Source organism: Eucyclogobius newberryi, unplaced genomic scaffold, assembly GCF_026437365.1.
Source record: "Eucyclogobius newberryi isolate DKJ021-1_F unplaced genomic scaffold, fEucNew1.0.hap1 SCAF_7, whole genome shotgun sequence".
In the NCBI taxonomy this organism is placed as follows: Eukaryota; Metazoa; Chordata; class Actinopteri; order Gobiiformes; family Gobiidae; genus Eucyclogobius; species Eucyclogobius newberryi.
In genome coordinates this window covers 40,744,056-40,758,047 of record NW_027316389.1, presented here as the reverse complement: position 1 = coordinate 40,758,047, position 13,992 = coordinate 40,744,056, and the positions used below count along the sequence as shown (strand labels likewise).

General features: G+C 48.1%; 1 protein-coding gene across 1 annotated transcript in view; it reads left to right on the top strand.

Moving 5' to 3' along the window:
* synm (synemin, intermediate filament protein) overlaps positions 1-13,992 on the top strand; it is a 48,472-nt gene that overhangs the window by 29,032 nt on the left and 5,448 nt on the right. Inside the window, exon 4 of the mRNA XM_072434963.1 lies at positions 8,568-8,644. Coding sequence (XP_072291064.1) covers positions 8,568-8,644 — 77 coding nt within the window. The remainder of the gene's footprint in view (positions 1-8,567; positions 8,645-13,992) is intronic.

Genomic DNA, 13,992 nt, shown 5'->3' with positions numbered 1-13,992 from the left:
GCTGCAGCCGCGCTAGATGCATTTAAAGCTGGTGGCGCGCTCGTGGGACTCCTCCCCCTCAGCTCTCAGCTCTCAGCTCGCTTGTCACCGGTGTGCACCAACTGGCTGTTCAAAAGATATTTATAATGAGAAACAATTTCTGTCCCCTCATTATGGAATACACTCACATATAATATCAGTTATTTTGTTTTTTCCACATTCTTTGTTGCACCTTCTAATAAAGTCAGTGAGTGCATGTCCATGACCGGTTTAATTTCCACTGGGAAGAAACAGTAGAGCTATGTCATCTGAGAAGTTCACCAAGTCACTTTCCTCATGTGTGCTCCTACAGGCTCCTACAGGCTCCTACAGGCTCCTACAGGCTCCTACAGGCTCCTGCAGGCTCCTACAACAGGCTCCTGCAGGCTCCTACAACAGGCTCCTACAGGCTCCTACAGGCTCCTACAACAGGCTCCTACAGGCTCCTACAGGCTCCTGCAGGCTCCTACAACAGGCTCCTGCAGGCTCCTACAACAGGCTCCTACAGGCTCCTACAGGCTCCTACAACAGGCTCCTACAGGCTCCTACAGGCTCCTGCAGGGTCCTACAGGCTCCTACAGAGGCTCCTACAGGCTCCTGCAGGCTCCTGCAGGCTCCTACAGAGGCTCCTACAGGCTCCTGCAGGCTCCTGCAGGCTCCTACAGGCTCCAGGCTCCTACAGGCTCCTGCAGGCTCCTACAGGCTCCTACAGGTCCTACAGGCTCCTACAGGCTCCTACAGGCTCCTACAGGCTGCATCCCTGGAGAGCACCTGTGGATACAAAAGCAGCCTTAGACAAACTGTTCTTGACAGAAAAACTCTGCTGTCGTTGGTCTTACCGTAGTTAGTTCAAGACATCTAAAATACATCTAATATCCATCTAATATCCAGAACAGCGGTTGTTGAGGTCATTAAAATTGTTCCAAAGACTATTAAAAAAGATGTACAGATTAAAGTCAGTAAATTGCTTCGGCAGATTGATTTTGCCAAAAGGGATCACAGTAGAGGATTTCCATAGAATATGAATTTGATTGGCTTAAATACTTGAAAAACAGCACTGAGCTGGTCAGCACAATAAGTGCCACTGGAGACAGGAGACAGGAGACAGGAGACAGGAGACAGGAGACAGGAGACAGGAGACAGGAGACAGGAGACAGGAGACATGGGACATGAGACATGAGACATGAGACAGGAGACAGGAGACAGGAGACAGGAGACAGGAGGAGTTTCACCTCATCGGAGACGTCTTTGATTTCAAAGAGAAGCTGTTTAAGGTCGGGCTGGCTCCTCCTCAATTCTGACACTCTTAACATGATTTAGAGCATTACTTATGCCCTTTTACTTCTTATCCTTACTATTGCATATGTACTAGAATGTTCCTTCTTTCTTATTTGTTTTGTATAACGTGTTTCTGATCTTTAGTCATCCAAATCTGTACATGATAAAACACATTCCAGTCTGTACAATCGAAACCAGCCTAAAGCCGAGAGATACTTACAGTTGGTTTCATTAGTTGAACTTCAGGGCCCTTCACCGTTCACCCGCTGCACTCGCACTTCAGGGTCCTTCACCGTTCACCCGCTGCACTCGCACTTCAGGGTCCTTCACCGTTCACCCGCTGCACTCGCACTTCCGGGCCCTTCACCGTTCACCCGCTGCACTCGCACTTCCGGGCCCTTCACCGTTCACCCGCTGCACTCGCACTTCAGGGCCCTTCACCGTTCACCCGCTGCACTCGCACTTCCGGGCCCTTCACCGTTCACCCGCTGCACTCGCACTTCCGGGCCCTTCACCGTTCACCCGCTGCACTCGCACTTCAGGGCCCTTCACCGTTCACCCGCTGCACTCGCACTTCAGGGCCCTTCACCGTTCACCCGCTGCACTCGCACTTCCGGGCCCTTCACCGTTCACCCGCTGCACTCGCACTTCCGGGCCCTTCACCGTTCACCCGCTGCACTCGCACTTCAGGGCCCTTCACCGTTCACCCGCTGCACTCGCACTTCAGGGCCCTTCACCGTTCACCCGCTGCACTCGCACTTCCGGGCCCTTCACCGTTCACCCGCTGCACTCGCACTTCAGGGCCCTTCACCGTTCACCCGCTGCACTCGCACTTCAGGGCCCTTCACCGTTCACCCGCTGCACTCGCACTTCAGGGTCCTTCACCGTTCACCCGCTGCACTCGCACTTCAGGGCCCTTCACCGTTCACCCGCTGCACTCGCACTTCAGGGCCCTTCACCGTTCACCCGCTGCACTCGCACTTCAGGGCCCTTCACCGTTCACTCGCTGCACTCGCACTTCCGGGCCCTTCACCGTTCACCCGCTGCACTCGCACTTCAGGGCCCTTCACCGTTCACCCGCTGCACTCGCACTTCAGGGCCCTTCACCGTTCACCCGCCGCACTCGCACTTCAGGGCCCTTCACTGTCACATGTCTTTTCGTGTATTCATTAATTTTATTGATTGTTTTATTTGTGTCGTGGTTTAACAGGACCATGAAAAAGAGAACTTTTTTTTCCATGTCTAAATAAATCAAATGAAATACACTAATACACTCTTTATCCCCCGGCTCAATAACTCTTCAGAGCTTGTCACTGCTGCACGTTTCCTTCACCTGTACTAACCCATTGTGTAACTGTATCCTGCTTAAATACTGTGATCTTTTGTAAGTGAATGTTTTTAAATTGCTATAGATCTTTTGAGCCGCATTTTATATGTGTTCAGCAATTTCCTTAATGAAATGCTTGTGTGTTATGCAATCGGCTTATATCTGGGAAGTAGAAGAACTGAATTATGATAAGACGTACCAAAGGGAGGTTTTGGAAGTGATTTAAAAGTACCAACTAGAATTATGCAGAGTAAAACAAAATTTCAAAATCTGGTAAATTCTATGTTTTTTATAGTTGCCAAGAACAAATTTGAGTGCATCAGGAGAAACAGAGTCTTAATTTATTGCTCATCTTGGCTAGTTGAGTTGCCAAGGAGACATTTGCCAATGGATGGATATAGACCAGGGTAAAGATGAGCTGGGGAAACTCCCCTGTGAGGTGCAAGAATCATAATAATGGACTCAGAGTTAACTTTAACAGCCACATCAAATCTATAACATCAGCTTTTTACCATCTAAAACAGACTGCCAAAATCAAAAAATATAGTGTCTAAACCAGACTTTGAGAGACTTATCCTTCCAGAACGCTGCTGCTCGGGTCCTGACTAGAACCAGGAAGTACCATCACATTAGTCCTGTTCTCAGGTCTCTGCACTGGCTCCCTGTGGCTCAGAGAATAGACTTTAAAGCAGCTCTGCTTGTGTACATGTCTCTCCATGCCTATTATTGGCTGATTATTGCTCTTACGGGAGACAACAAAGACAGTGACGCAAATATAGATGTGGTCCTGGCGGAAATGCGTGATTTGAAATCCACAAACTGGACACACGTGCCTCTGTGGCCAAGTAGGAGGTCTCTGACCGCAGCTCTCCAAGCGTCTCCCCCTCTCCCTGAGAGGGAGAGACGCAGACACTCTAGCAATGCAAATTATCTAGTTATCGTTGTTGCTGTTATTAGTAGCATTATCGCTGTTATCATTAATATCACCTTATGCTTTATCATTACTATCACTATCATTATTGTCACAACTGTTGTTCTGAAAATACTAACCCTCCATCATTTCTTGTGTTTTTAATGCACCACAGTGTATAAGGTACATAAGGTACATACACCGAAACACACTCAGGCTGGACCGACGAGATGCGGCGACAGCCAAATACCTGCAACGAGTGAGGCAAGTCCTCAGAAGCAGCTCAATGGTAAGAACAAGTCCCGGGCAATAAACAGCCACGCCCTGCCAGTGATCAGACCCTGCCACGCCTGCCAGTGATTAGATCCTGCCACGCCTGCCAGAGATTAGATCCTGCCATGCCTGCCAGTGATTAGATCCTGCCATGCCCTGCCAGTGATCAGACCCTGCTGCGCCCTGCCAGTGATCAGACCCTGCCATGCCTGCCAGTGATTAGACCCTGCCACGCCCTGCCAGTGATCAGACCCTGCAGGAGTAGATACAGAGCACAGATGTTCAGGCATGAAAGCTCCTGACAATGGAGGGTTCCATCTCAAATTCAGCACCCTGAGACTGTACACTAGCACCCTGAGACTGTACACTAGCACCCTGAGACTGTACACTAGCACCCTGAGACTGTACACTAGCACCCTGAGACTGTACACTAGCACCCTGAGGCTGTACACTAGCACCCTGAGACTGTACACTAGCACCCTGAGACTGTACACTAGCACCCTGAGACTGTACACTAGCACCCTGAGACCGTACACTAGCACCCTGAGACTGTACACTAACACCCTGAGACTGGACACTAGCACCCTGAGACTATACACTAGCACCCTGAGACTGGACACTAGCACCCTAAGACTGTACACTAGCACCCTGAGACTGTACACTAGCACCCTGAGACTGTACACTAGCCGTAAGGAAGGCGGCCAAGGACTAGTGTGAAAGCCACAAAGCCACTATCCAGGACAAAACGTCCAAGGACAAGGCTCCTACAGAGGACGTGCTCAGTGAATGTCTCAGACAATGAGGAACAGAGGAGATGAGGTGCTGGAGGGACCATCATGGGAGGACACGCCCCTACATGGGAGGACACGCCCCTACATGGAATGTACCACCGGAACATAACTGAAGTGGCTGATATCACAAGATCCTACCAATGGTTAGAAAGAGCCGGTCTGAAGGACAGAGTCCCTGATCATGGCAGGACAGGGGCAGGACAGAAGCAGGACAGGAGCAGGACCTGAAAACCAGATCAATAGAGGCCCAGATCTACCACCAGACAAGACCCAAGGTGTAGGCTGTGCAAAGGGCCCTGAGACAGTCCCACACATAACTGCAGGTGCAGATGCTGCAGGGACAGAACACATGGAGCTCCATCACCAGGAGCTGACATAGTGTAAGAAACATCTGTGCAGAGCACGGGCTGGAGACCCCAAGGACAAAGTGGAAACACCTCCAAATGTGGTGGAGAACGACTGAGACATGGTCCTCTGGGACATCCAGATACAGACAGACAGAATGGTAATGGAACCAACTGGACATAGTGGTGGTCTCAAGGGTCAGAGGAAAGCTGTGGTAGTGGACGTTGCAGTGCATCATGGGATGGAAACATCCGGAAAAAGGAACATGAGAAACTAGAGAAATCCCAAGGCCTCAGAGAGGAACTGGAGAAGGTCTGGAGCCTGAAGGTGTCAGTGGTGCTGTAGTGACCGGAGCACTTGGGGCAGTGACCCCCAAACTGGGGGAATGACCCCCAAACTGGAGGAATGACCCCCAAACTGGAGGAATGACCCCCAAACTGGAGGAATGACCCCCAAACTGGAGGAATGACTTAAGCAGATCCAGGAAAAACATCAGACATCTCGGTCCAGAAAAGTGCAGGAACATCAAAAATAATGAAGAACCCTCAAGCTCCCAGGCGCCTCGCAAACGCGCACACACTCACACACTGAGGCGCCTCCATCTACTCCGGTCTCTTTTAGTTCCTTTATAGATTTGATTAGTTCAAATCGGGCCGTACCTAGTGCTGCTCTCATTTCTGTTCTCTGCACCGCCATATCACACTTTAATTCACTTTAATTTCATTCATCCTAATGGCCAGTCGTGTAAGGTGACCCCCTCCACCTTGGAACAAGTGCGAGCTTGCCGGGGAGCGGGCTGTCAGCAGCTGCGTCGGGCCTTGTATCTCACCAATCACTTGTTTGGCCCTGAGTAGCAATTCTTTATTGGGACAGTCCAGAAAAGACAGCTGCACTTTGATCCTGGACGCTACATTTATTTTTGTTTGGGGTTTGGAGTTGATTGTCATCTCGGTGTATGGATCAGAGCCCACTTTTTCTATCTGTACCGACAACGCCTGCTGCATAAGGCACAAAACTTAAATGATATAGCAGACGTAACCTAAAAAAATGTTTATCTTTAACTTGGATTTTAAGTTGTTATACTTGTAGCACTGTTGTTATCTATTCACTGACCTGGCAAAATGCCACCGGTGACTGTGTGTGTGTGTGTGTGTGTGTGTGCGTGTCCTTGTGTGTGTGTGTGTGTGTGTGTGTGTGTGTGCGTGTCCTTGTGTGTGTGTGTGTGTGTGTGTGCGTGTGTGTGCGTGTCCTTGTGTGTGTGTGCGTGTGTGTGCGTGTGTGTGTGTGTGTGTGTGCGTGTGTGTGTGCGTGTGTGTGTGTATGTGTGTGTATGTGTGTGTGTGTGTGCGTGTGTGTGCGTGTCCTTGTGTGTGTGCGTGTGTGTGCGTGTGTGTGTGTGTGCGTGTGTGTCCTTGTGTGTGCTTGTGTGTGTGTGTGTGCGTGTGTGTGTGCGTGTGTGTGTGTATGTGTGTGTATGTGTGTGTGTGTGTGCGTGTGTGTGTGTGTGTGTGTGTGTGCGTGTGTGTGTGTGTGTGTATGTGTGTGTGTGTGCGTGCGTGCATGTGTGTGTGTGTGTGTGTGTGTGTGAGGATCAGTCAGAAAGCCTTCACTGTATTTGAACGTTGTCTTGAGATTGTTGTGCATAATAGTAAAATAGAGCGGTGGCTGCACGGCAAGGTCCCCAGGAACCATAAAAAACGACATTATGAGACAGAGCAACAATGGATTACAGAGGGTGCAGGGACCATCACAATAGAATATTTGCAATGCAGGCCTTGAATAATTGCCATTTAAAGCAAGGAAATAGTCAAATGTCTTTCTCCAAAGTTTGACCTCCGCTTCAAAACACATGTTTTAATGGCGGATCATTGACCAATAAACATGAGTCGAAATTAATCTCTATCTGTGTAGATTACAACTGCTATCTGTGTGGTCTGTGTCAGCACAGCTCTGTGGCCCGCCGCGCCGCTGTCCGCTGCATATAGCTCAGTCTACCAGAAGCACTCTAAGAACAGAGAGATTGTTTTTGGGTTATTCTACTCCTGGATCCTGGACGACCTCACAGACCGACCCCAGTTTGTGAGAGCACGGGACTGTGTGTCTGACACTCGGACCTGCAGTGTGGGGGACCTGCAGTGTGGGGGCGCCCCAGGGAACTGTCCTTGCGCCCTTTCTCTTCACCCTTTACACTGCAGACTTCAGACATGACACGGACAGCTGTGTCCTGCAGAAGTTCTCTGACCACTCTGCCATCATCAGACTCATCACGGACGACGATGACGCGGAGTACAGAGGACTGGAGCAGGACTTTGTGGAACCACCTCCTCATCAACGCGGGGAAGACCAAGGAGATGGTGGTGGATTTCCACAGAGGCCACGCCCCCCTCACCAGTGAACATCCAGGGACGGGACAGGCCACGCCCCCCTCACCAGTGAACATCCAGGGACGGGACATTGAGAGAGTGGACTCATACAAGGACCTGGTGTTCATCTGAACCACAAACTGGACTGGACTCATAACACAGACGCACTGTACAGGAAGAGCCAGAGTCGGCTCTACCTCCTGAGGAGACTCAGGTCTTTGGAGTGACAGGGCCACTCCTGACAGGGCCACTCCTGACAGGGCCACTCCTGACAGGGCCACTCCTGAAGACCTTCTACGACTCTGGTGGCATCAGCCCTCCTGTACGGTGTGGCCTGCTGGAGCAGCAGCATCACAGAGAGGGAGAGGAAGAGGCTGGACAGAGTCATCAAGAAGTCCAGCTCCGTCCTGGGCTGTGCTCTGGACTCGGTGCAGGAGGTGGGGGACAGAAGGGTCCTGGCTAGATTCACATCTATGCTGGACCATGAGTGTCGCCCCCTGCAGGACACTCTGTCCCCTGCAGGACACTCTGTCCGCTCTGGAGAGCAGCTTCAGTGAGAGACTGATCCACCCTCGCTGTGTGAAGGAAAGGTTTCGTAGGTCTTTCCTTCTGCTGCTGTCAGACTTCATAACAAACACTGTTAGTCCTGAACACTCACAATACTGACTTAACCATGTGCAATTCTTTCATATGTGCAATTACTGTCGTGATCACATGCAATGGTATTTATGTATTTATGTATTTGTATCTTTATTATTTTCCCCTCCATCCCTTGTTGGGAAATGGGAGGTTTTGTCTATGGGAGTTTTTGTTTATAACAGATCTTCTACCTCTGTATCTTCCTGCGTTGCAACAATGAAATTTCCCCATGTGGGACAATAAAGGAATATCTTATCTTATCTTACTCTCTGCAGTTGTAATGAGGCTAACTCTGCTACATTGCATCGAATGGCAACATTTATGTTCAAACTGAACATAGTCCTTTTCAAAATAAATAAATGAATAGTAATGAATAACACACTGCTGGAACTCTTTATAGGATTTTAGTTTGGATTTTATTTGTTTCATGATTCATGTCAGGACAGTTCAAACCCGATTATGACATTTATTACAATCAGACATTTGTGATTGTCACAGTGAGCGATGATGCAAGAGGGTTGAGATCTTAGATGCGGATGGGATACTGCAATTTATGAGGTAATTTTGGCACAAAATGGTCAAATTAAAAGTTTTTCTAAAGCATAATTCTGTGATTTTTGCAGGGCTCTTTTGAAGGGTGAGAGAATAAATCTGGAGGAATCTAAAAGGAGAGCAAACCAGCCCAGAGAAAGGTTCAAAGGTATGTCTGGATGATTTTGATGTTTGTTTGAATAATGTTATAGGAACAGCACATTTCCCTCTCCAGTCACAGGATGTAAGGAGCCATAGAAGGGGCATCAGGCGTAAAAATTGCCCAAACCACAACAATAATGAACTTTATTTATTAGGACTGTTTTTGATACTCAGTCAGGACTAAACATGGACCGGCCTCCTGCTGGTGCCAGAGTCAGGACTAAACATGGACCGGCCTCCTGCTGGTGCCAGAGTCAGGACTAAACATGGACCGGCCTCCTGCTCTTGAACTATTTGACGGATAGCCTACCCTTTACATTTCTTTAAATTCAAATTCTAAAACTACTATTTAGACACAATTACAAATGAACATGTAAATAATTCCACTTGACAATAGCCCAATACGTCGATCGCGATCTACCGGTCGATCTCAGAGACAGTGAGGGTCGATCCCGCTGAAGCATCGAAAATTGCCGGAAAGCGCCTGAGAATGTCGGAGGAAGGAGAGAGGAAGTTCTGGTTAAGCTCAACCTTCATCATTAGAGTAGTTGTGGTCAGTATATTTCATTTTCAAAATACTCAGCAGATTTTCTCTTCTTTTTATATTGCACATTTGTATATGATAAACACTATTAGGCTATTAATGAAAGCCTACATTGTGTTTCTATAGCCTAATTATGGTTAAACAAAAATAAAAACCTGTTTAATACTGAAAATAAAAATAATACTAAATTATACAATAATTTGGATCTATAGGTAGATCTTCGGGCTTTGTCGAATATAAAAGTAGCTTGTGAGCCGAAAATGTGTGGGCGCCCCTGCAATAGCCCATTGTGCCGGTGTCCAAACACAGCCTGGGGAGTGGGTCAGAACACGCGCTGGTCAGATGGTCAGTCGGCACTAAGGCCGCTGTAAAGTCCAGGAAAAGCCTGGCGCACCGAGCCACTGGTCAAGAGGGTGTTTTAACACTAAAGCTTTGGACGAGTTTTGTCTGGGACAATTAGTTTAGTGAAAGCTAAATCTAGGGCGGGGCAGACGAGACTGGGTCCAGATACAAAAGCTCCACCCATAAGGTGGAGGCGTCGCCCACAGAGATGTGGTAAAAGATACATACGCTCAGCACAGACGTGTGCAGAGGCAGATAGCGCGCTGACGTCTAGGGACGGTCAAACGTGGGAAAGAATCAGTCTAAAAGCGATGTGCCCATCCCGGAGACGCCTGTCACTATGGCAATGTCAAATAAATATGGGAAAGAGTGTCTGGAGTGTCTGCCAGTGTGGGCCAAGAGATTTGGTTTTCCATCTGGCGTATCACTAAGCACAGATAAAATGTATGATTCATGTCAGAAAAACTGTTAAATTGACTAGAAATGAGATAGAATTAGAAACTAGATTTCTGTCATGTCTGTGATTTTAATACATTTTTCCTTTTGTGTGAAGCACTTTAAATTGCCTTGTGTATGAATTGTGCTCTACAAATAAACTTGCCTTGCCACATTGTAAATGAAGTTACCCCAGGTGGTGATGATGTGACTAATTGTAGACTGGTGGAATACAAATATATGGGCTTGATATCATTGCACCTGGTCAAAAACCAAGTCAAACTGGCTGGAGACACTGGAAAAAGATAAGCAGCTCATTTATTATGTGACACATTCTGGTAATAACAGATGTGAAATATGAGACACAATGTACAAGTGAAAGAGTCATGTTAGAACTAAGTCAATATGTGCTGTTGTATTCACTGCACAGACTTGAGTTTGGGGTACAGTCCTTGGGCTTGTCACATGCATAATTCCAGTTACTGCTGGTTCAATCTGATTCCAAACGGACTTCAGGCAGGCGTAACTTGCAAATCCGTGTATAGATATTTAAATATGTTTTTAATGTTAGGTTGTGACTGAAAAAATATTTTTTCTCTAAATGTCTTATTGCCTCTGGATGACAATAATGAACTGACTAGTTGGGAAAGATAACCTTTCGTTGCTTAAGTTTCATTAATATAACATTTGCCGTTAATTTTGTGTGACAAAAATGCACAAAAATTACGTGGAGGTTGTAGGGTCTTCAAGTCCGACTAACGAAGAGACAAAGCTCATGAAACTAATGAGACAGGGCTGAGACATGGCGTGTTAAAATGGTGAGTAAAGATCACCAATTTTCAGTAATTTGTAAAAATGGCTATAAATAGGTACAGCTAATTCTATAGCCTCCTGTACTTGAACAGTACAACACGTACTGTGATTCACAGTACACACGGCCAATCCTAAAGAACATACCATGCTAATGCTACATTTTGACCCAACAACATTAAGAACTCAGATGAAATACCTTGTGGACAACCTGATGTCAATATTGAGGTTGAGTACTGCTCCAAATCGAATGTGGAGGCAGAACACTTTTGGACACAACAGTTGAACAGCAGTGTTAATCACTCTCATTTGGAAATAGAACTTGTCCTTTTGATGTCACGGTGATTTCTCACATCTACAAATGTACATACACATGTTCTGTCACAAAATACAAACAAGATAATGCTATGAATACAATACTCAAACCTCTCGAACACATACAGCCGGAAGTGGTTGGGCTTCCTTAGATTTGGCCGGAAGTATGTCACGTAATCCTCCTTGCGCTTGTATTAGTTAACATAGAGCTAACATAGAGACTTTGAGAGAAAGTAAGTTGTACACAGACTAAAATGTCATTGTAAGGCTGCGCAGGGAATGATGCACATGAACATTGAACATTTTACACAAATCAATCTCCTTCAGAACATTGTCTAGCGGCTAGACATTTAAGTGAATAGTTCCGCCTCGACCGGAAGTGCCATTACAACAGACAGATCCGTGGCGGAATAAGGTATATACTAATCTATGACTATAGGTTTCCATGGCGATACTCTTTCTAGCCTATATTATAGCTCAATGAAGGCAACAGACTATACTAGCACCAATCTTCCTTACCTTGTTTCCTCATCCTTCTGATATGTGAAGGACCACGCTTCTCCCTCTTCTGTTCTACCAACATACACCCAGTATGTCACCTGCCCCACCAGAAACAATAGAACATTGGACTTGTTTTTTGCCAACACCAAAGAGGTTTATTCTTCTTCCCCCCTCCTTCCGCTGGGCAGCTCGGACCACAACCTTGTACATCTGAGGCCTGTGTATGAACCCATCGTGCGCAGGCAGCCTGTGGTGTCCCGTGAGGTGAGGATGTGGTCTGCTGAGAGCGAGGAGGCTCTGAGAGACTGCTTCAGCACCACTGTCTGGACTGAGCTTTATGACCCACATGGGAAGGACATCAACACCATCACAGAGTGCATCACGGACTACATCAACTTCTGTTTTGAGAACATTGTTCCCTCCCGGAAGGTGCGGTGTTTTCCAAACAACAAGCCATGGATTAACCGTGAACTGAAGGCTCTGCTGAAGGAGAAGAAGAGAGCCTTCAGGTCAGGGAACAAGGAGGAGCTGAGGACTGTGCAGAAAGAGCTGAGGAGGAAGATCAGGCAGGCGGAAGCCACAAGAGGAGGTTTAGCTGCAGCAGAAGAACATTCAGGGAGTGTGGAGAAGCCTGAAAACAATCTCGGGCTTCAAAATCCCCCCTGCCCAGACAGAGGGGGATCTACAGTGGGTGTTTGATTTAAATGCTCACTTCTTGAGATTTGATCGGTCACCCGCCCCTCCCCCTGCACAGCTGGACAATGCCCTGCATCCGTTCCTCTTCACTTCTGCGCCCCGGACCATCAGCTCCCCACTTCGCCTCGACTCACCCATCCCCCCAGCACACGGTCCCCCTGCCAACCACTGACTGTCACAGCAGCACAGGTGAGGAGTGAGCTGAAGAGGATTAAAGTGAGGAAGTACCTGTGCCTAAGACACCGCGCCCCAAAGACCTCAACAGCTTCAGGCCTGTGGCTCTCACGTCCCACCTGATGAAGACACTGGAGCGGCTAGTCCTGGACCACTTCCGCTCCACCGTGAGCTCAGCCATGGACCCGCTGCAGTTTGCATATCGGTCTGGCATCAGAGTGGAGGACGCCGTCATCTCCCTGCTGCACCGCTCTCTCTCTCACCTGGAAAAGACTGGCAGCTCTGTGAGGATCCTGTTCTTCGATCTTTCCAGCGCCTTCAACACCATCCAGCCGCTGCTCCTGAGGGACAAGCTGGAGACTGCTGGTGTGGAGTATGACATGTAGTATGATGGCAGAGTGGATCCTGGACTACCTCACGGACCGACCCCAGTTTGTGAGAACACGGGACTGTGTGTCTGACACTCGGACCTGCAGTGTGGGGACCTGCAGTGTGGGGGCGCCCCAGGGCACTGTCCTCGCGCCCTTTCTCTTCACCCTTTACACTGCAGACTTCAGACACGACACGGACAGCTGTGTCCTGCAGAAGTTTTCTGATGACTCTGCCATCATCGGACTCATCACGGACGATGATGATACGGAGTACAGAGGACTGGAGCAGGACTTTGTGGACTGGTGTCAGCGGAACCACCTCCTCATCAACGCGGGGAAGACCAAGAAGATGGTGGCGGACTTCCGCAGACGCCACCCCACTGCCCCCTTACCAGTGAACATCCAGGGAAGGGACATTGAGAGAGTGGACTCATACAAGTACCTGGGTGTTCATCTGAACCACAAACTGGACTGGACTCATAACACAGACGCACTGTACAGGAAGAGCCAGAGTCGGCTCTACCTCCTGAGGAGACTCAGGTCTTTTGGAGTGACAGGGCCACTCCTGAAGACCTTCTACGACTCTGTGGTAGCATCAGCTCCTGTAGGTGTGGCCTGCTGGAGCAGCAGCATCACAAAGAGGGAGAGGAAGAGGCTGGACAGAGTCATCAAGAAGTCCAGCTCCGTCCTGGGCTGTGCTCTGGACTCGGTGCAGGAGGTGGGGGACAGGAGGATCCTGGCTAGATTCACATCTATGCTGGACCATGAGTGTCACCCCCTGCAGGACACTCTGTCCGCTCTGGAGAGCAGCTTCAGTGAGAGACTGATCCACCCTCAATGTGTGAAGGAAAGGTTCCGTAGGTCTTTCCTTCCTGCTGCTGTCAGACTTCATAACAAACACTGTTAGTAATGAACACTCGTAATACTGATGTAACCAAGTGCAATTCCGTCATATGTGCAATTACTGTCGTGATTCATGTGCAATTACTGTGAAATTCATGTGCAATCTATGTGCTGTCGTGATCACATGCAATAGTATTTATTTATTTATTTATTTATTTATTTTTATCTTTATTATTTTTCCCCTCCATCCCTTGTAGGGAAATGGGAGGTTTTCTTCTATGGGAGTCTTTGTTTATAGGAGATCTTCTACTGAGAGTGTTTTTC